The sequence below is a fragment of the Macrosteles quadrilineatus genome, unplaced genomic scaffold (assembly GCF_028750875.1).
Source record: "Macrosteles quadrilineatus isolate MER2022 unplaced genomic scaffold, UCM_ALF_1.0 Scaffold_2__2_contigs__length_208266976, whole genome shotgun sequence".
NCBI classification, from domain to species: domain Eukaryota; kingdom Metazoa; phylum Arthropoda; class Insecta; order Hemiptera; family Cicadellidae; genus Macrosteles; species Macrosteles quadrilineatus.
Window position 1 is genome coordinate 4,651,714 of NW_026542595.1, and position 24,644 is coordinate 4,676,357.

Below are 24,644 nucleotides of genomic sequence, written 5' to 3' on the forward strand. Positions count from 1 at the left end.
TTTGTTTTTAGTTAAACGAGCTGTTGGCCCGTCCTACGTACGGGAATCGAGTAGTCAATTAAAACGGAATAGTTCAGAACATCTAGTTTACACGCACAGTGACAAAGTCTGGCAGTTTTAATGGGGGCCAACTGCCCCCAAAACAACCTAATTAACAATAATTGTTATTTTTTAGTTGTTGACCTTATTAACAAATGTCACGTGACTACCATCCGATTATAGACCTAAAATATAGCGATATGCATTTTAAATTCGATAATTTTACCATAAAACAGCAGTTGCGTCGATTTGAAAAGACTTGAAGTGAGATTGGAGACCGATTCACACACTGGTTATTGAGTAGAGTTGCTACAATTGCATATACCACTTATATATGTACTTACCGCACCTTTACCTCCGTGACCACAGACTGACACCTTATGAGGATTCTGGCCACCCATTCTCTTCCATCCCCTGTCTCTTCTAATTTAGATCCCGGTCTGAGGATGTATTTCATAACTTGGTCTTTCCACTTAATTCTTGGTCTTCCAAGTGGTCTTTTATCTTGTGGTACTATGGAATATATACTTTTAAAAGTTGATTTATCTCCTATCCACCACGCATAGCCTGCCCATCCAAGCCTTTTACTTCTGGAAAGCACCCCTATATCTGGGTGTTTACACATTTCTCTTAGCTCTCTGTTGGTTTTTATCTCGACCCTCCGTTATCTTGAACTGGTCTGTATATTTTGTCTGCACTTTTCAATACTACGGGGAGAGTTATGGTATGATATGAGTCCGACTTTGGTTTCTACTGCACCTTGCAGCTCATTGGACAGTTTTAGGGTAAAAACATAGTGGAGCAGGGCAGGTAGCTGGTAGCCTGGCTGGTCGCTTACTCGCTTAACTGCTGGTTACCTGGAGGGTAGCTGGGACATACACACAGTGGCGCTCAGTACAGTCGCTTGTCAGCCGCCGATACTAATATTATCACTTATAATATTAGTGGTATAGGATAAACGTTTGTTTGAATCCTAGTTCATTCGCTATTTCATTCTACAGATCGTTGAGTACGTGACGTTTGTGGTGGTCCGGATGGGCTTGGTTCCACAAAGGCACACGGGACACGGATAATAACCTCTGATATTAATTTGTCTATGTCCATTATTTTATTTCATGTTAACAAAACAACATCCAAATAAATCAACTAAAACAAACAACACTCCGTATAAGTACAAAGAATGCGCAGTGAAAGATCCTGCGTGGACTTGCGAACTCGAGAACACGTGGCTGTCAAGTTCTGCTATTTGCGCATGCCCCAGTCGAGCCTTCCCCGCTTGAAGCTCCCAAACAATCGACTTGGCAATTCTTCTAGCTTGCCGCCTAGCTTACTGCTACCATGTCGGCTACCTGCTAGGCGCGACTGTGTGCGTGCGTACCCATAACAACGCGTGCTTTAATTCTACATCGCAGTAAGCGAGTAAGCGACCAGCCAGGCTACCAGCTACCTGCCCTGCTCCACTGTGTTTTTACCCTTATAGAGAGACCTACTACACCAATTGACGCTTTCATTACTAACCTAAATTATAGTATGACTCACATACATTCGGACATACAGAAAAAGAACACGTAAACCACTTATATCTTAAACGATTAAGCAATAAATTTCTGAAAAAAGATTTCCCAAATATGAGATGAAATTTCCATGGCATAAACTAAATAACTTACTTACACAGTTTGCATTTACGACAAAACTTGATTAAACTGTTTGAGATGTATAGATCAAAATAACACATTTCCTGATAAAGCAGATCCTTCACGATAAAAAAAAAACCAAATTCTAAAGTGAAATAGTATGCAGGCCAACACCGAAGAACAATATTTTTGTATACAAACAACTTGTACCATAAACATTTCAATGACAGTTTATAACCAGCTCCAGCTGTTAGTTTAACCAGCACTGAAAATACTTTGAATTTGCTAGCGTCGGCTGCTAGACTTTTTAAAATTGAAACTTAATTTCTAAAAAACTGAAACCCTAAATTGACATTATAGCTTCGACATTCCCTAGTTCTCAAAATTATCTTTCTTTCAACACAAAAATCATGAAAATCGGTCAAGTGGTTGATTCAGAATCGTGAAATAAAAAAACCCTGTTTCGTTTTAATATTATAGATAGATAGATAGATACCGCTTGATCAAATGCCTGATTCTACATAGATAGTTCCGTTTGCTTATCACTACACTGCCAACCTCTAGATGGCGGCGCGGTGCCTTTCAACTGTTCTTATCAAAGTTATCAACAGTCATTGCCTCCAACTTCCGATCCACATTCTTACGACGCAACCCAAGCGGTAATTCCTACCATTGTTGTTGATTAGAGATCAGCTACAAAAATCTACTTACCTGCAATTAAAAGGAGCATTCGTTTTGTATTACTTTTAACGTTTCATAGGCTACGATATGCGTCAATAATTGTACAATAATTACAGAAACGTAATGAACGAACGAGTCATTACGAAATTAATCTTGGAAATGTATCCCTGTGGTCTGGTTGTATGGTACATTTTTGTGAGAACGATGTTATGTATGATATCTTTTTGTGTAAAATATAAAATGGGTTATATATTGTTTATGTCAAAATGTTTTTACATGGATAGAATATCTGAAATTATTAATAAACGAAAACTCAGCAAATTACGTCATGCGCTTGGAATAAGGCAACGAAGTCATAGAAGGATCGAGGCGAGTTTCATAAGTAATGAAAGCGATCAATGTCAATTGCCCTTAGTAAGCGACAGTTCAAACGTTGATCCGAACTCCGTAGTCAACAAGTGTTATCATGCGAGTGGAAAATAATCGAGCTGCTTACCAAATCTTCGCCTACAATCTACCGAAGAATCAGAACGCACTGAGTGCGCTTTGTGTAGAATTTTATGACTAGATTTGTAGAAATCCGCTAGCTTCGTAGGTGTAACGTGTAACGACGAAGACAAGACCATACTAAGGTGGTAAAACAAGAAGGCGTGCAGGTGGACCAAGTCCGGACAACTTAAGCAGCTTTAATCAGCTCAAAAATATGTTTCATAAACAATAAAAGGAATACAAGTCAATTACGGACAGACTGACGTTCGTCAGTGCGCGGGTCGCCGAGCGGCACAGTCACGCTAGGGTAACGTGCGCTTCAAGCTTCACATTCATATTCCACTGTTTGAAAGTAAATTGCGGTATTTACATATTTAGGGTCACTTCTGTGTTACGTGTACAACATACAGTTAGTGGTCCAGTTACTTTTAAAATTTGAAGTACCTACTTAAACTGATAACAACCTACTAATTATTTTCAAGAGTTTTATTAAATATGTTACTAATATTTTATAGAATAAAACGCTGACAATAGTGTGATTTAAATAAGTAGGCCTTTTCAATAGTATAACACAATACTTGTATATAATAGTTAACTACTGATTATTTTTCTAGATCTAATAAATGTCGAATCTTTGCATACAATAAATAAAACTACCGGTACCCATTGTTCTAGACGGACGATGGATAGATAGATACATATATTTTTTTATTATAGTTTTTAGATATTAAAAACAGTGACCGCCCAAATTAACACTAATATTTAGGATACTAGGACTTTCTTTGTTAGACCAATCCTTGAGGCTACAGAAAATAGATTTAACTTTATACACAAGCAATTTAATTATTTAGTAATAAATCATTTATGTGTGTATTGTTTAATGTGTCAAAATAAATACGTTGAGAATAAAATCGCTTATAAGGGTCATACTCGATACTCGATTACTGTATTTGTGATAATCACTGCTTGGTTTATAAATGGCCGACTCTGAACCGAGCAATTTAAGATGAGCTTTTGATCCATTTTAGATATCATTCATACAAAGAAAACAACGTTTACGTAAACTTCATACCAATAGCTCTACACGATATGCATTGCACATTTGTAACCCATCTGCAATGTGTTACGTCTCAAACAACGATGTAGTATTACATCACAAATAACTCTTGTTTCTTATACAACGTTATTTTTGGCACTTAAATTATTGTTTGTAGTTACCTTAACCATCCTTGTTAATAGTTATTACTGGGTTCTGCTACTTAATCAAGCAAGCTCCACTCTTAACTCCACAAATACATGAAAGCCGACAGAATGGAATTGCCTTTAGCATACGAAACTATTGCAATTTATAAAATAAAGTATCTTTTAAGCTTGCCTAGATTCGGAACCGGTCAAAATAACCGCAATCGACAACAAAACGTTATTTACTTTATCCTTCAAAAGCGAAAGTGCGAGTACAGTAGAAAAGGTGACTGATAGTACCGTTTCACCTATTGTATACAAACCTAAGATGCACAGTAGTAGGCTCGACGTAGATATTTACTAATATTATATGTCTGCTCGCCGCTCATCTACCTTGCAAATACAACGCAATCAACAATCCCATCCGCAATTAGGTATCTCCTCACGGTGCAAATCACGACATAACTCAGTTGAGTAATTGTTATGCACACATTTGGTAGTACGTGTTCAATTAATTCGCCTACACAATATTGTAAACTTTTAATGCGTGTATTCCTACTTCTGCGATTAATAAATATAAAAAAAGTAGATATTCTCGGAGCTTTTTCATGACAAAACAAATTAAAAGTCTAATCATAACGAGCATTATCCAGCGAAGAGTTTTGAGTTTTAACGAGAAAAGTCCTGTACAGATTAATCAGTCGACTGACCCGTCAACAATGGTGTGAAGTCGCGGAGGCGTTCTGTTTGAAACTGAGTAGCGAACTTGACTTCTGTTTCAAGTTGTTAATTTCAACCGATACGAAACTCCAAGCTCTTTCTATAACAGGCGCCGTGGTGCGGCATTTGTTGTGATTGTTTTCGTTTAAGAATCCCTTAAATACATACAACTTCTTTATTAATATGTTTAAAAAAAGTAAATTTTAAAATAATTTCCAAAATATTCGTAGTACAATAAGACAGGTGTGGAGTTTATTTTCGTACACAACTCGTTCTTACGTGTTTGCGCCACACAATTTGAATTAAGTACTACTGTATATAGAACACTGACTGTCTAACTTCAACTACTCCACACCACTTATTGGAGTATATTAGGCCTCTATAGTATTAGCCACTAATAGCTGTGACGCAGTCTCAAACAGACCAATCTCAGCGGGTTCCACATGACAACGCACACATGGCAACTACAAAGAGAAACAATACCAGACGTATTGTGGACAGATATGTTGTGGAGTTAGCGGACGTTTACGTAAACATACTCAATCTTTCAACAGCAACATAACCGTTACAAAGAGGAAATGATTCACGGACTGAAAATATGAGAATGTACCAAAGTCTGTAATTTGTGTAAGTAACTTTTAATTAATGCGGCAAAACACATACAATGAAGAAAACACTTATATCCTAAGGTTCTTATTCGATTATTTGTGATAATGACTGCTAGGACTTGAAATGTACAAAACAATCAGAATCAAGCAGTTTATATTGATTTTTTGTTCCATTTACGATAACATCAATTTAAACGAAACAAACGAACTATTTGAGCTCATTACGTCATTTAATATCAAGTTAAAATTAAAACGACCATTCTAAATAGTAACTGCCATTTTGAGAATTGCTGTTAAATTATTTAATAACCACAGTTAAAAATATTACTAAGTTGAATTCTGTCAGTACATTGCCTATGTTAATTCATTTAGGACAATAAGGGAAGTGATAGTCATACTTGTTTCCCGTAAATATCTTGGGCTATTTAAAATTAAAGACCAACAGCAATAGCCACAAGAGTAAACAATCATTCACGAGAAAATATCTTCAGTAACCTATAGAATTTGGGTTGGAATTAGGATTAGAATAAGTAGATCCAGATAGTTTATTTAACTTTATCAGATGAACTATTAAATTACGTCACGTATCGTTAGCAAGCTCAGTTCCCTGATGGTTTGTTTTGTTTATTGATCGCGCTGAGGTAGGCCTAACCTGTGTGTGGCTAGGTGGCTCATTGACTCTTTATCTAGGTTACAATTGTTGCAACTTGCAAGCCCATCAAATCAGTGGTTTAGTGGTTATCAGCTGACAGTGTACACAGATCTCGAGTGGATCACACTGTCAATTACGTCATCTGCAGGTCGACGATCACACAACCACGTGACAAATCAAGTGGGCTGAGATCGCTCGTTATATTTATGAATATTTTGCTTCCTTCGTATTTACAAGATAAATCTTTAAAGAACACTCGACACTAAATCACGCCTTAACATCTCAAACCAATTAAACCGAATAGACTGACAGTTAACAATCTCTTATCTACTCAATTATGAGCATATAATTACCATCGCCAGTTAACTTATAGCGGTAATATTCTGAGAATTACACAGTGAAAAATGTACTTTAACACAATCGAACAAGAGGGTATTTATATTTACCCTGGCATAGTTAACATATTAATTGTTGTCTGAGAAGCTGCCTTCGACGTGGCGGTTAATGAGGAATAATGTGAGAACTGTTCATTGAACAGACAACATTAAGAAGAAAGCCGTGACTTTCAAACTTGCGTGAGAAATGGAAACCTTTCTCAAGGAGTGCTGAGATTCATTAAGCGAATGAAAGAAGAGTTTTGACGTGATTTGTGAAGTAACATCTGAAGTGTTAGTGATTCACAAAGTTGTGCACTTAATACAAGGATAATAAACATCCTCAGGACTATAGCCAGCACTCTCAGTAGGAAACAACTAGGGAATGGTTTACGTATTAATGCTGACTGTTGACTAGAAGATACAGTATTTGATCTTTTAACTATTGTATTCCTATACAAAAATCTAATACAGTACGCCACATGTAATTAGAATAAAGTACAACTAATGCAAATAGTTATTGACTAAGACATATAAATTAATTGCAGTCGTAGAGTATGTTTTGTTCGCTTTCGAAAATCTTACACTGGAAAATAGAGTACGGTAAAGAAACTATCCAGAATTACAAAATTGCAATTGCATTTTTATTTGTAATTTCAAATGCAACAAGAAGTAATATATGACAATATGCATATAGAAAATAATATCATTTAAAGTCTCTATGTGAGTACTACGTGCTTTAAAATGTCAGGATGTAGACACAACAGAGCGTTGTAGTTGTAGGCTACACAACATTACACTGTTGGAGATTGTGTATTGTTGAACATGCACGCTGGTTGTTAGCAGCTACAATACATTGGCTGTAACCAACTTTGCTTTACAGTAAGAAAGTAAGAAATCGATGGTTTCTACTATTTATCACAATTGTTTCAATATTAACAAGTAAATATCACGACTCATTCTTCAATGAACCAAAAAGCACCCCTAATTTAGACCATATTCATGTTTGTACAACTTAAAGTAAAACATACGATATTATTTTGTTTTTCGTCAGGTCAAGAACGTATCCTAGAGTGGTGGGGGGTTCGAGTGGTACAGCATTTCCCCATTATGAGTGTTGACCAATTCCTTAATGAATGTGTAGTTTATATAAATTATAGGCAAATAGAATATCATAAACAAAGACTAGAAGTTAAAATTAAAACTAAAATCCACATAAGGTCCTGAGCTGGTCAGTAGCCTGGTACATTCGAACAACAAAACGAGTTAACTGTCATAGTCCAGTTTCATGGCAGTAATTTTATAGTGAAGATAACCACACATAACCGGCATAAACATGGCGTAGGAACGCCGATAATTAAACGAACTATTAACTTTATAATGTGTAATATGTTTGTAGGATAAGGTATGCATACATAGAAGGTAGAAATGATATAAGTAATTGAAAGAACCTAATAAATGGCTGGTCTAGAAATTATACCATTAACCAATTTTCAATGAGTTTGAACCAATCTTGTGTCCCGTCTTGTGTCAAACATAGTCATAACTTTACAACGTTATCAATATTAAATTTGTTAAGTTCATTATTGCAGTTTTGATGGTATAGTCTTGACAATAATTTTAGCCACGGTATTCTATAAATGTCTCAACACAGCATTAACAGCCATGCACAGACATAATATGCAGCGCTACTTTTTAATAGACATTGAAACCGTCTTCCTGTTTGTCCACTTTTATTTAGTCTTCTCTTTTGGTGTGTATACGGCTACCCACTCGGAGCTGTAGGAATTTATTAGGTCTATATTGGTTTTAATCTTATACCGTACCATAATACGAGCTAACTGTTTGTCTGTAAAATATATCTCGAAATCCAGCTGAAGGACTTTTTACGAAATTTTGGAATTAGGGACTAATAGTCATAAATAAACATAAGTTGTAACTTATTGGGCAATAGAGCAAGTCAGTGTTGATGAGTGATGAGTGTTTCGAGATCAACACAATTCATTCTTATTAAGGGTAGATTTTACAATTTTGATGCACTCCTTTTAGCGAATTTCCCATATAGGGAATAAGCTATTACCGTAGGTCTCATAGTAAGACCTAGACCCGGGACCGATTTACTTTCTCGGTTTGAGGTCCCCAGAGACCAAAAACACCATCCGTTCAAATTCATATATATATATATATATATATATGTATATATATATTTATATATATATTTATATATGTGTCCGTTAGCGCGATAACTCGAGCAAAAATGATCCGATTTTGAGGAAATTTGGTACAAACGTGTAAACCTACGTTTATTTGAACGAGTTCGCGAACCAGCATAATCGGACTATGGGAACAGGGGTTTATGGGGGGTTTTATGGGGTAAAAATTGGTTTTTCCCATTTTTTACCCAAAAAACGAAAAATTTTGCAATTTCTTTCTGAACCATTTTGTAGAGCTTAAAAAAGGAAATAATTTAGTATATTGAAGCGCTGTTGTATGCCTAAGGGTAACGGAGAAAATAAAAAAAAGTGTAATTTAAAATTCCCATGTTATTCTTATGGAGAAAATGAAAACTGTTGTAGTTTACTTGTTTATTGATATATATTGATAAAATTTGGCAAATTTATTTATTTTATCCTATACTATTGACATATGGTCAAAAAACACGTTTTACCTTCCCCGTAGCAGCAAACCTAAGCACTTGTTAAATCTAATGTTATTTAAATTGGGAATAAATATGTCTTATTTATGGAAATATTTTAGTAAAAATGTAATCAGACAAGTTAAAATTCGCTTAGTCTGCAGGTTTGCTGCGGCGGGGGTATTTATATAGCTTACATAATTTGGACAGCTGTACTCATAATAAATTGAAATTCCACTGGAACTTAAATAATAAAAACATATTTGTAAAGAACATGAATTCCCTTTATTGCATTTACAACCAAAATAAACTATACCTAGCCATGGCTCGGTCCCCCCGTACTTATTATGACGAAGTGACCAATTCAGTATGATTTTCGTAACTACATGCGTACTCATTTGCCTAGTCATTACGATTATTAAGTCACGTCATCAACGAGTAGGCCCTACGCTAATTATTAATCATGAAATACCTTTGGATCTCTAAACAATTTACAACTAGCCCGAACTGAATAACTTGCGAAATACTGTAGTTTTTTTTCTTTTCATAAAATGACTCTCCAATAATTAGGTAGCATTACATCAGTGAATAGGCCAAATATTTTTTAGCGTTCAAAATCCCAGTCGAATCAAATTTTGACAATATGTAAGGGTAGTTTCATTTTATAGAAATCGCTTAGTTATAATTTTCCAACCAAGCTAGAATAAAGATCAAAAAAGTGACAGAGGTCAGTCCCTTTGTCATGAGAAGCAGCACGGCGCGGCGCGGTGCCAGGACACTCTCTTATCTTGTATCTGCTCTCCTTATCATATACGTTATCAAGGTCATTTACCTGACACCCCTCTTCCTGTCTACGACCGGCATTACATAGTTTACGAGCCTCATACAGAACGTACGGTAGACATGTTGTTAATCGACAACAGGAATAGGACTGCGTAATATTAATTTTAAGAACTAAAAAAAACGTATATCGTGGTTTAAAAAGTCGCAAGTCATATAAAATACAGTTTTATTGTGGACCGCTTCCAAAAATGATTGGCCCCCTTGGCAAAAAGTTTCCTCTCCGGCCGGGAATCGAACCCGGGTCTCCCGCGTGACAGGCGGGGATACTGACCACCATACTACCGAAGATGCGTACAATTTAGAGAGATTAAAGTCAAATTGAATAGTTTAAAGGAGTAATATGGCAAGTGGTGATGTGTTACATCCATTCATGTTTTTAAATTAGATATTAAATTAGATATCACGCAAATCTTGTAGTCCGCACGGAAAGAAAATCTTATTAGACCTAATCCAAAAACTCGTAACGGTTTTGAACCTATTGTATTTTTAAATATGACTTTGAAATCAAATGGATTTTATAATTTTTTTACGAACATAATTCGTTTTTCGAAATGCAAAATTAATCCGCAGTGCAATGAAAATAGTTGGCAAATAATATTTTCCTACAGTCACCCGACAAAGTAGGCTTCCCTGTACTGTTTATAGTACAGAAAGCTGCTAATTGCTGCATATTTATACTTTGCCGTACGGTTTATACTTTTCCGTACGGTTTATACTTTGCCGCACATAAGGATTCCAACGAAACAACACAAAACAGCGTGGTTTTATTATGCACGTAATCCGTGTACGCTTGGAAATAGGTTGGCAACACTTAAAGATAATAATACTATGAGCAGCTGATTGACTATTATAACTACGATTTAACCTGTCATTTCGTGTTTATAGTTTCGGCATTTCTGAACTTTCTGGACTTCTTTTAAACGTTTTGAAAACATTCCTACGATCTTAATAAACAAGAAAATACCTTTAAAGCATTTTTTAGGCGCGGAAACCACTTCAAATTACAAAAAACATACGGAACTATATTCTCAAAACGCGGAGCACATTTCTTGCCGAGGAAAAATAGCGGAGTGATACGGACCTCAGGTACTACTTTCTCTAGGGCACCATTTGTGTTGCCAGCTGAACCTAAAAACGTGTTGTATAGGCCTAGTGTTTGAAAGACAAATTATTTATATGATTTATAGTGACTGTAGGAAAAATATAATGTGTAACACGAGTGAAAAAGGCCTTTGCTGCACTCGAGATCATTCCGCACTTGCCTGCGGCTCGTGCGTAAACATTGCTCTCGTGTGCAGCAAAGTGCCACTTTCACCACTAGTTACACAAATAACTATTCTTGCTAACATAACAATGTCATATTTAATATCTTTGTTCATATATTGAAAAAGATTCTTATACTATACCACTTGGAAGCTGTATCACTTGAATTTTGACGTATAGGGTAGGCATGAAACGATACAACTCGCTGTCAACGACCTGATAAAAAACTAACTTTTATTTCTTCTATGAAAATTATTTAATTTTCAAATTTCAGGTTGAATATTTATCAGAAGTAGTCTACTAAACATATTTATAAATATATATATAATGTTACGTAATCAGTCCGTAATATTCATGTATTCAATCCATTATTACTTTTATTATTCACAGCAACAGAAATTAAAATCTTAAACTACCTTAACGTTATAATAAACCGAATGTTTGTTCACATAAAATTTCCTAAGATTTAAACATCACGTTTGATTGATTAGGCTGCAGAGTGGTTGAAGTGATCACATTCAAATCCAGGTTTTAGTTTTATACTGATAAGATTGATTGATTGGTTAAACTGTTATTAATTATTCCCTAGAATAAAATGACAAAGTAAGATAGACATACAGTAGATGTAATGAATAATTACTGGTAATCATAAGGCCTTGGTCCGAACAATTCATTAAACATGCTTTAAATGCTATACCCATTTAGTACTTACTACACTCGCAAAATAGTAAATGAACGCCAAGGTTAAAAAAAACATAACATCTATAATTCAAGCAGTTGTATCAGTTGCAGTTAATCTGGCAGACCGCTAAAAGCCAAAGGTCAACCGTCATCGCGGGACTTGACCCCAGGGCAGCGGAAATCTCAGAAAAAAACTGACTTCCGTCCAGACCACTGGCATTAGATATTTAAAACACGGTTCAATAGTTGCTTCCGTTGGTTCTCATGTTGGTATTGAACAGTTGTATCTCGTAATTGGTAATGGTAAGTGTTATCACAGATCAATAATTTCAGGCACAATTTTTTATATGATATATCACTATGTATAAACGTACCGGTATCGTACTCTTGGTCTTCTATACAGGTAGGCCTTAAGGGATTAAAATGAACACATTAGATACGCAGAGATGGATTAATTACATCGTATGAAAATTTATTTATCCTGTGTTTGCCTGTGTTTGCGATAGCCTAATATACTTAAAGTGGGTGGAGAATCCTTCTAGATAGAGATGCCCATTACAATGACAAATTACAGTTCAATCAATCTGCAATGCAATGAAAATAGTTGGCAAACAATATTTCTTGCTTACTTAACAATGACATATTTTATATCCTTGTTCATAAATAGATTGTTCAGTTCCCTTCACTTGAAGTGGCTGTATCACTTAAATTTACGTAGGCCTACAGCATGAGCGACTAAACTCGACCTGTCACCGATCCAATGAAAAACTAATTTATAGGATCGAAAAAATATATTGGAACACTTAGGATAACAGGCTATTAAATAAAGTAATGAATGTGTGGTGAGGCCTACTGCCTACTGGGCGTGCCGACATGATCGCCATATGGTGTCAGTGTGGGGACCGGGGAGCGCCTGCCAACGGTTGTTTTGTACAATACAGTACTGGCCACATTTGTAAAAAAATAGTTACGAATAAATCACCTATTGTAGGAGAATTCACGTAAAATAGTGTAAGGTATATTAGGATATGCCTGTCTACAAGCTAAGTATTGGGCATGGCATTTAAAGCATGTTTTAAAATGAATTGTTCGGACCAAGGTCTTATGATTACCAGTAGTAGTCATCACATCTACTGTAGGTCTATCTAACTTTGCCATTTTAGTAAAGGGAATAATTAATAATAGTCTAACAATGACAAATGAAGATTGGGTCCAAAATCAACCTTCTCAAAACTAAAACCTGGATATGAATACGATCATTTTAACCACTTTGCAGTCTTATCAATTAAACGTGATTCTTAAATCTGATGAAATTTAATGTGAACAAACAGTCGGTGTATAATAACGTTAAGGTAGTTTAAGATTGTATTTCTGTTGCGGTGATTAATAAAAGTGACAATGAATGAATCCATAAATATTACCGACAGAAAATTAATTAATTACGTAACACTGTGAATATATTTATAAATATGTTTAGTGGTTCAAACCTGAACCTTGAAAATTAAATAGGTAGTTTTCATAGAAAAAATTAAAAAAATATATTTTGTAATTAAAGGGACACTTTGGGTTTAAATTTATTACGATGCAATTTTATTTTTCAATGTTTATAATGCTAAAAAATTATCGAATTATTAGAGCTTTAGAGTTTACCAACGAAAGCACCTTAAAATCTGAACTCGCTATGCAAAATTGAAGAATCGTAGCCTACAGTAATTAATGATAAAAATTGAGAGACGTATGTTTTAGATCTATAACGTATCAATTCTAGAGACCAAAATGTATCTGTTTTATTATAAACATTAAATTAAAAGCAATGAGCATCCCAGTATTTAATGCATTATTCACCAACAGAAGTTCAACCCAGATCCACATTTTGACCATTCCATATGTTATAGGTAGTTTAGACTACACAAGTTTGCTACATTTTGTCAGTGTCGGGTGTGGATGTCGACCACAAGAAGCACCTGAGGGTAGTCTCCAGTGGAGTTATAATTAGCACAGGAGGGTGGAACAGACGGAAATACCTCTCCTCTCTACCCTTCCGCGTCTTGTTTTACGACTAGACACTACACGCCCACACCTACAACACACGGCTCATTCAACCTGGCAACTCGCAAACCACACGCTGAACGTCACGCACGAGTATATCGCAGCTAGTCATGCTTAAACTACTCATATTAATGACTTTCTCTACAGATATGTGGACGTACGTATAATCTTGTGATTGAGCTTGAAGAAAACTTTGACAAATCTCCTAGCCGTTTACTATGACGGCGGGCATGCCTATGTTAATCCTGGAATTCTACAACCAAAAGTAAAAAACAAGAAGTTAAAATGTATAATATCAGTTCTGGAACGACAGTTATTCAATATATTATTAAAATACCAAGCAGATGACTAACTCTTTATTTACGGTAATACAAAATATTTTAATCTCTTTATTCCTGGAGTATTACGCTTCAGAAAAATACAAAGTAAGTATGCGGTGAATATAATTTCCAAGAAGTCAGTACGTCTGTGTCGATGATGTGTGTTTCAACGTATTTGACATTTATTTAACCCTAGTAGAAAATGATAATAAGAGTAATACGTTTAAAACCACTTGGCAACTAACTTAAAGGCTAATGTTTAATACCGAACACATCGATGATATTCTTTTATATTATTATGAACAATGACAAATAACTTTACTTAAAAACCTGTAATCACCATATGGGCAATAGGCAAAGTAGGGTAATTATGACTGATAACATTTTCCAACTATTTTTATCGTTTTAGCAGCTCTCAGTACATGTGTCAACAACTACTGTTAACATAAAATGTTAAACAACAAACGAATCAGTGCGGAAACATTACTTATTTCAGTACATTTCATCCGCTTTACGAGGGATTGGGAAAGAGATTGTATCCAAATTGGCACACTCACAATTGACCAAACAACTTTCTTTACTACATGTGTGGATTGCGGAAGCCACTGTCTGTAGTAGTGGGGGGATGTAGAGGATCCTGAGCGACGTTTCGTCCGCATTGCTTCGTCCTTCGTCACGGCCGGTCACTGATAGCACCTGATTACAGGAAACGGAACCGGTTAGGATACGAGGTTCCCACACTGCAAGCCAGCTTAGGTTTACCAGCGGCTTGTCCACTGTCCGAGCCTGAGCCGATTACAAGTGATTGCGAATTTTAGGACACACATGAGTCGATCTGATTACGTTAAATTCCTATATTTCTAAATTTCTCCTTCCAAATTCAAACTCCGTAAGATGTTGATTACAGAATATACTAACATCGGTATTGAATATGTTGATACCGTATTGGATTAGACTATTAACATTTTGTTAGGTATGATAGAGGTTAATAAAACCTATTGAATGTTAAACTATTTTAGACTGTTTTGTCGTTGGACTATTAGTTGCATATGAAAACGTCACCCACCATCCCGTGAAGTTAACAGTCAATCCATCTGAACTTCCTCCTCATAAACATGAGGTAAAAATTGGTACACGTATAATGATATTGCGTAATTTGGTCCCTCGAAAACTTTGCAACGGCATGCGACTGTCAATTAAAAATATTCGAGGACGTTATTGAAACAACTATTGTCAAGGTTTGGGTATTAATAATTTAACGATGTCTATAATAAATATGTCAACGATAGATAAAATAGACCAGGGCTGGACAGTTCCTTTACACAAAAACCAACATAGTAAATACAAATAGCCTACAAAACAATCAGGTTATAGGCAGGTGGAGGCGGAGGTCCGACAGTTAGATGACCGTGTGGTCTGGGCCTAAGAGGTAAGGCAATAAGCATAAAGATCCCAGGTCCAATAAAAGACCAAAGTTTGCCACAAAATTCAAGAGGGCCGTTACACTGAGGCGCCCCATTTTTCTAGTGGTTCATCGATTTAACTGCGTCTGCTGCTTTACATGTCCCGCTAACTCTTAACAGGAAATACTGTCTGCGCGTATATAGCTGTGTCTGGACGTATTATATCTTTTAATTAATTATAACACAGACAATAATTAATGAGATGAGTTCAATTCCCATTAAAACACCCTTGTTTGATGTAAGATATTGTAACGTCTCCTATTATTTTGCTTTTGTTTGAAGTAGGCTATTAAGTTAAATTTTCAAAGAATATGGCAAAATATTGATTTACACACATATGAACTGTGGAAAATGTTTTTCGTCAAGAAAGACTTCAATAAATTAAATGGCAATATGAATATCAATAAACACTAACGAAATACCGTAGGCCAATGTAAGTCACATATCCAGCAAGACTGAACTGTGGTTAACATTCTGATAAGACGATATTGATTGCACTCTAATAAATAATCCATTATGTTGTCGGTTACTCCAACCTATACCAACTTTTTTCCTATTTTTTCCATTTTTCGAGGCAGTTTATAAGCTAATATTAATATCTCAGCTGGAAACTTTACACTGATGCCATATCTTCCCCAATTTGTAGCTCTACAAATGTTAAAATCAAATACGAACTAACTCTGATTTGACTAATTAGACCAGGAAAGTGATCAAATGTCCCTCCGAAGTTGGTGGTTAACAAGAGTTGTTGTAGGCAGTGTTGCCATCATTACAATAATTATGCTCGTCAGACTGCCAACTTTGGAAACAATTTGTCCTTTGTCCTTCTCAGATTACACTTTCATCAATGCGAAGCAACTGAAAGATTACAATCCCGTTAATATTTACAGCACATTTGATGGAGAACAGGACTTTTCAACGATTGTTATAAATAATAGAGTTGATTCTGATTGCTACTTCATGATACATAGAATTGTAACACTGAGAAGAAAATACCATGCATTCCACGATGTGTAAATGCGATAATAACTTCAAAAATAGAAAACCTTTTTACGGCGTGCTTTAGATGACGTAATGGTATTCAATTTATTAAAAGTGTGTAAATTTTGTAAATAACTTCTTGATCAGCATTGTACGTGTTATTAAATTTACCGTAAATTTTGTAACAAGTAAAAACGTGACTTTGTACCATGCATCAAAACTACGACTAGCCTACAATTTTTTGCGTCATGGAACAGTTCTCGAATATTCTCAGATTTTCATTGGGCATTGTCTGATGTATGATTTTTGCACGTAACAGTGTCGTTCTGAACAACAACACTTTTACGTTGTTTTTGGATCTAATACAAACTAAATTTTAGAAACATTGGACTTGGGAATTTAATAAATAGTTTTCTCCACCTCCGTAACGTTGGCTGCAATCCTGCATGCAGGCGCAGATGAATGTTGGTACACCTGGGTTGCACTGACATTGCAATGGTCGAATGACCTCGAATCGGTTGGCAGCATTGCCTGGTTGCTCAGTAGAAAAATATGTGTGTACTGGTCACTGGAACTGGACTCGGACTGGCATTATTCGAAAATAGGCTGTTCTGGGATGATGGGCTGTATTTATATAACGACGCAAAAAAGGTGGACGATGTCTTTTTAGGAATTACTTTTTCTGTAGGCTTACTACTTCTTCTGTGTGATTGCACAGAAAATAATTTACAACGAAGAATATTTGGTTGTTGATATAAAGGGTGCGCCAAAAAAACCTGACGGTTTTTGTTTTGTAATAAGTCAGTTGTTATACTAGCTAGAGACCTCATTGTTGTAGTGAAGGATTGCTTATGTTATGCCATTTTTAGGTTATGTTTGGTAAAACATCACTTCGTCGAAAGAAAGTTACTGTCTAGTGTGGTGGGGCACTGTTTGGAGTCATCGGACCATATGTTTTTGAGGACGAAAGTGGGAACTTCCCCCATCACTGTAAACTCGGAACGCTATGTGGAAATACTGAGGAGATTTTTGGTTCCACAACTGCGAATGTTAGGAGAGATACACATGACAACACATGGTTTCAACAGGACGGCGCAACTTGTCACACAGCCAATTGTTCAATGACAGTTTTGCGTGAACTCTTTCCCGGTAAAGTGATCTCTTGGTTTGGTGATGTGCTGTAGTCAGCTCGATCCCCAGACTTAATTTCGTGTGACTAAGTTGGCTATGGGGATACTTAAAAAGCAAAGTGTTTGTTTCGAAATTTCGAACCATCCCTGAAATCAAGCACTGTATCTGGGAAGAGATTGTTTCTATTCATCAGGCGAAGGTGACTGCAAATATGCACACAAAAAATTGGGAAGCCTACGTTTAGGAGAAGGACGTAACCTAAGTGATATAATTTTTCATAAGTGAAAATGGCATAGTAGTGTGTACAATATTACATTATTTAATATATAAAATTGTATTTTTTGCTTGAGTTATTTATCATTAAAAACTGTCAGGTTATTTTGGCGCACCCTTTATAAACACAATGTGTCAACGCTCACATTTTAATAGCATTATCAGCAACAATTGTTATAGTACACGCATTACTGAGTACAAATATCACACAGAAATCTAGAAGAATGTCCTCGATTACCAAGAAACGTTGATCAGATCAGTAAATCGTTACAAACCATCAGGTGTATTCAACATTTTATAGACAATAGCATTATACAAAAAGTGTAATTTCCTTCCCATCAGAAACAGTGAGCAAGCGTTGTTGACAAGTGGGAAGTGAGAATGGTCAAAAATAACACACGACTTCCAAACAACATGTCACCTGTCACAACACTACATTTATTTTCGTAGAAAAAGATTGTCGATTAAAAACATTTCATCTCCACGTGTTGGCCAGGGGTGGACCAGAGTGTTCTTGGGTCACTACACTATATAGCTTAATGCAATTTACATAATATGTGTGTGTGATTGTCGGACACATCAGTTGAAGAGGTCATGTGATACACTCAATCACTGGGTACCTATAGGCTACAATAAATACCGTAGACTAAAACAGTCTGATTAACGCTCGATCGACTCTCAATGTTTCACGATAAACACGTTCCGTTTTACGATTTAACGAATTCATCCCTATTTATTTTCACCCGAAAAATGCAAAGCTTGTTTAAACTACCGTAAAATGAATTGATTAAAGAGAATTCCCTTTTCGTAATCGATTTAAGATATAGGTAACATATTTGTTGTATAGGTTAGTAGGGTCTAACATTCAAGCAAGATTTCAAAATTCTTACATCGCTTATTTATCGAGTGCCTGATGGATGAATCAAAACGCTGAGTACAAAACGTTTGTTATTTAACACTGGTTTTCATTTCAATTGCCAGGATGTCTATAACAACACTGATAACAAAATTAGACTACACCCATGCCATGCAACAATCCCATACATTTTTTAAACACATAGCCTATCGACAAATATAACAATGTACATGATGTTTATAAAAATACAACACATACGAAGTAAAAAACGGTTTAAGCTAATTACGAAATGGTAGGCTAACCAATCATGGTAGGCTATCATGCCTATTTTTTGTTTACGGTTAAACATCAAAAGACTTGAGGAATCAGCGTAGTGTTGCCAATTAGTATACAGTAGGCCTAACAATCATCCTCCTCACTTGAAAATCAATTTGATTTAAACATTGATTATATGTTTGGAGTTAGAAGAATATTTTAAGTTAAAAGTACAACACTAGACAAACCAATCGTCGAAAGAAATAATTGAAATAAATGGAGTTTTAGATATCTACTCTATAACAAATTATTTTCATTCGTTTTTTTAATTGGGAAGCAATAGCAGGTCTGTTACGTCACTGGCTACTGAAGATTTGTACCCCATTTCCAGCGCAATCGACCGAATTGATTCTCTACGTGCCGGGAGTCCAGAGTTGGTTTTTGATTGGTCGTCGATTGGTACCCCTTGTCATAAACGACTGCTGTTTTGTATTTATATAAACAGTTTTGTTTGTGTTTCAGTTCCACGTTCAGGCCACGTAACGAATTTCTGAGTTTAGGAGCTGGAACTGATTGCAGAAAATTATATCAAACGTGGGTTAGGGTTTTTAGCGAATTTCCCTATAGGGAAGTAGCTATTACCGTAGGTGGCACGGTAAGACCTAGACCCGGGACCGATTTACTTTTTCATTTTGATGTCCCCAGAGGCCAAAAACACCATTCGTTCAAATGTATATACACGTCCGTGAACGCGATAAATTGAGTAATTTTTGTCCGATTTTGATGAAATTTGGTTTAACGGTGTAAAGCGGGATAAACTTGAATGAGTTCGCGAACCAGCATGATCGGACCATGGGAACGGGGCTTTACGGGGGGTTTTATGGGGTAAAAATTGGTTTTTCTCACTTTTGACCCTCAAAACACACAATTTCCCAATTTCTCTTTAACCTTTTTAAAGAGCTTAAAAAAACAATTAATTTAGTTTATAAAAGTATTTTTGTTCGGTTAATAGTAACGGAGAAAATTTAAAAAATGTCAATTTAAAATTCCCATGTTATTCTTATGGAGAATATTGTCAAATGTTGTAGCTTGGTTGTTTATTGATATATTTTGCATTTTGATCAAATTTATTTATTTTGCACTAAGCTATCAATATTTTACAAAAAAACACACTTTATTAGTTTCCTTGTAGCAGCAAACCTAGGTACTCGTTAAACCTAATAAAATATATTTCATTGAAAATCAATTAAGACAAATGGAAATTCGCTTAGTCGGCAGGTTTGCTGCGGCGGGGGTATTTTGTACTAAAACTGTACACACTAACTTTTTAACACCAAAAGCTGTCATTATATACTTGCAGTCTTTATTGTGGGATTACCAGAAATTACGAATAGACTACTGGAACTTGAATGAGGAGAAACGATTGGACCTTCAATTTATAGAACAGTAGGCCTACCACTAATTATTCCGAAAAACGTGTCCTCCTAAATCACAAAAGTACACGAAGCGTTGCTTAGCCGCAAGTGAAATACCTTAAAAGACGCATGAAGATAGTTATTTTTAAAAATATCTAAGTTACACAATATCAACCAATCGTACTACCAGTTTCGCAAGTTCATCCTTATAATAGGTAATAATGGTAATCGTTTATGACACGGTAGTCGATTCACAACTCAAACAACTCAGTACCGGTAGTAGTATTCAAACTCGAAACAGTGTTCAATACTTAGAACGTAAATCATTTCAATTGCCAGGATGTCTAAGCACTGTTTGAGTAAGTCTCCGTTTGATCTTGCGTGTATCTTTTGAATCAAGTTGGTTTCCAAAGGTACTGATGGATCTTTCACCTGTCTGTCAGATAACAATGGACAAAGACGTTCGAGAATGTTGCAAGGACCGATGGGAAAGGAAACGTCGTCCATTGTAAACATGTTCCCACAGCGCGAGTGTGGGTCTTCTTCTTCTCCTTGGCTAACTATCGTTATCACTACCTGAGCGATGGCCAGTTTATGGGAATCTTCGCCCAGTTATAATTTTCTGCTACGCGAGGCCATTGTGCTTATAACGATTACGCGTTTAGTTAGGGTACGGAGAGATTACAGTGATACAAATAATTATCCTGTACTTAAACTGTTATGCCATCCGATACGTCATTCTGCCATCGCTGCAAGTCTTTACAGAAACTTTGTTCGAGAGTCTATAGTCCCTGTAATTCTGACAGTCTTCACAACTTCAACTAAATATCACCGAAATCCATTTAACATCGTTATTCTATGGTTTTGTCTGTTCGAATTGGTAGAAATGTAGGTACCTACTTACTTATTGATAAACATTTCGACGCGTTTAATCATCGTTACATCAATGAGCGCAAGTGTAGCAGAACCCACCCTTAAAGAGACGTTTGGATCTTTTATCACCCTACTAGTTACAATCCTTTAAATTCGTTAATAATGCAAATGGACCAGAGCAAACCCATTCCAAATCGGAAGCCATTCCAGAAAACAAAAAGCGACAAAGGGAGAACAAGAGAACAGACGGAGTGATTTACGCGTCTGGGGATAAGTTTGGCGAACCACTGAGCTCTGTCGGTTACAAGAAAGTGCGAGGAATACACTTAAACTGCGATGACTAATCAAAAATACAGAAACTAGGAGTGAAGCATGACTGCATGTTAAACAGAAAATTAAAATTGCTTAAAATGCAAAAATAGTCTCGTCGAATACTTTTCACGAATAGACTAGACAACAAAGCAAAACAGGTAGCCTATCCCTTTCTAAAAATGTACCGGTAGTTAAAGTGTAAAATAAATAATAACTTCTACAAGATTTACATGGGGTGGCATTATTACAAGGTACTAGGCGAGAGAAGCATTCCGTTTCGGAAAACCAACCTTCAAACGTTTGTTTAAAAAAACAATTGAACTAATCTTGCTAATGAAAATCAGTATCGTAAATTTATTGAAGTTAAACAGTCTTATCTGAAGTTAAAGTTAGTTTTATCAGGAGAGATAATGTGATTATAAGCTTGACCTTTCCTAAACCGAACAATTAAAACACGAGATATAGTGTTAGGGCCTACATATTAGTATAGGTAGTCACTCTAGATTGTCATTGTCGATATAATTTAAACTGATCAGCTAGTTAAGATTATGGAGATTAAGATAAGACTAGCCTATATTGTTAGATCCCGCATTTGTGTATGCTATTTTTTTGGTCTACGCTCGTGCCGGTACATCTGTGAACTAGTGCGAGGCGAAAATTAAATATACACTGCGCGGCGGTGGACCACTGAAACGCCTTCAGTAGGCTACTCAAAGGAACAATGGCAATATTGTACACATGCATCTTCTAAATATATTATGATCTAGATGCCAAAGAACTGTCACAATAATATATCGTTACGCATTCGATTTCTCATTATAGAAAATCGTATATATCACTATGCGTACAAATAGACGCACGCTTGACACATCATCATATTAGGACACGAAGCCCTTGGACAAGCTTAATTGGAAACACCACAACAAAATGGCAAAACACCATAAGATTAGCTAAGATGCAAGACCTCACTTATGACGTCGACATGCTACACATTAGCCCATTGTTGATGCCGCAGGAGGGTTGAAAGACCAAAACCTGCCAGACAGCTGCTCGACCGCCTGCAGAAGCATTTGAAAAACATCCCAGCCCTATTTTTTGCCCTTACCCTACTTGTGATGAAGTGGTGAGTGAAGTCAACTAACCTTGGGCCTCTAAAAATTAAAAGCTAGCCTAAATAATCTTTATAATTTGTTGTAATTAAATCTGAATTGTTTTTGTTTTGCTGATTAAGTTACAGGAACTCAAATGTCTGATCGCGTCATGAAAATTTTAGACGTACTGGTAAATATGTACTGTACGGTATATAATCTGAAATTTCGTGAGTTTAAAAGTTGTAGGAAACGTACAGGTTACCGAGGCACGCTGTAAACACTTTCTCTATAAAGTCAAATCAAATAAATTTCAAATCCTAAGGTCTAATAATCTATTACGTTACCGGTAGGGCCTATGTCAAACTGTTGTGTATGTACCTATGTAATTTAGCTAGTGTTTGATGATTTAACTACTGTAAGTTATGTAATTTGTAATGTAATGAAGATAAAAGTAAACTTAAAAGATAACTTATGCTGTTAATATTTAGCTTTTACAAAATTTTATGGGTGTAAACCCTAATTAAATTGCAAAGAGAAAAATCAAAATACAATCATTAACTTAACACTTTAGCACATATTATTTTACCTTATGCATTTTGAAAGAATAACTTACATAATATACCTTATCATGATAACAAAACTTTAACTCAGACGAAATATTAATTACAATAACGTAATAAATATTTACGTTATTAAATACGTAAATATGCGTTATTAACGTAAATATGCGTTATTTAAGCATATTTACGTTCAATAACGTAAATATGCTTAACTTATAATGTAATACAAAACTGTTAGGAAATAAAATAATTACCTGCACTGACAGATGATCCCAGCAAAATAATCCCACAAACCAAGAAGCACACTATATTTTTTCGGCAAAACATATAACTATCACTATCGCGAACAGCACTACAACAGTATGTTTTAGTTAATCTTTCTTTCTCTTCCATTTCACTACAACTAGTCCTTCGCCTAGATAAGCGATTCAGTCTAACCATTCCTTTGTGTAGGCCTGTCTACCTGACAAGCCTACCTACCTTTAGACTCCCGTACTTATTTCAACTCCTAAACTTCCTAAAAACCATATTGTATCACTAATTATTTATATATTTTTTTGTAATCCACTTAAAACAAACGGCATACTTTAAAATTACCCGGTCGTTCGCTCGCTTGTTTCGTCACGATTCACCTGAGCATTTTCTCACCTGTCTACAAAACTTTGAAATGCTGTCACTTTCCGAACCAAAACTAAGGTCAAACTGCTGCATAATGGAAGAAACACTATCACTGAACACTCCAACACTTGTCAAAGACCACTTTACACTCAATATGTGCGAGCATTCACGTTAGAAAAACTTTCAAACTTTTAAAGATACGCAAACGTTTGTATAACCTCCACTACCTTCCACCGCGCGTTCCGTTACAATCTGGCATTTCGCCCCACTACAAACTTGGTAGTTGACCAACGCGCCGTTTGGAGCGCTCGCAACAGTGTAACCTGTGCTACCTGGCGGCTCTTTCGCTAACTATTCTTCTCAACAATGCTGTACTACTGTGTGTTTCGTGTTTATTTGGCTCCATTCCAGATTATCTCTACACTTCACACCTCTAGCGCAACTAAGAAATCTTGTTGAAAGGTTGCTCAATGATCTGGTTTTCTGGGGACCTAAGTACTATTGAAAAGACCCTAATTTCGACCCTCATTGGGTTAAAAATTATAATTATGTCTTATGTCTAATAAAATAGTTGGTGAAAAGAAATTGTAGTTACAATTTAGTTTTCTAAAAACACAACATATTCAAATATTGTGTGATCATGTTT

At 35.8% G+C, this 24,644-nt stretch overlaps 1 protein-coding gene and 1 non-coding gene across 2 annotated transcripts in view; both read right to left on the reverse strand.

Annotated features, from left to right (window-relative positions):
• LOC128985644 (protein sidekick-like) overlaps positions 1 to 24,226 on the reverse strand; it is a 143,801-nt gene extending 119,575 nt beyond the window's left edge. Inside the window, exon 1 of the mRNA XM_054405381.1 lies at positions 23,635 to 24,226. Within this exon, the coding sequence (XP_054261356.1) occupies positions 23,635 to 23,821 (187 nt within the window). The 5' untranslated portion in view covers positions 23,822 to 24,226. The remainder of the gene's footprint in view (positions 1 to 23,634) is intronic.
• Trnad-guc (transfer RNA aspartic acid (anticodon GUC)) lies at positions 10,074 to 10,145 on the reverse strand. The gene has a single exon. It is a non-coding gene; the product is annotated as a tRNA-Asp (tRNA).
• Positions 24,227 to 24,644: the final 418 nt, after the last annotated feature.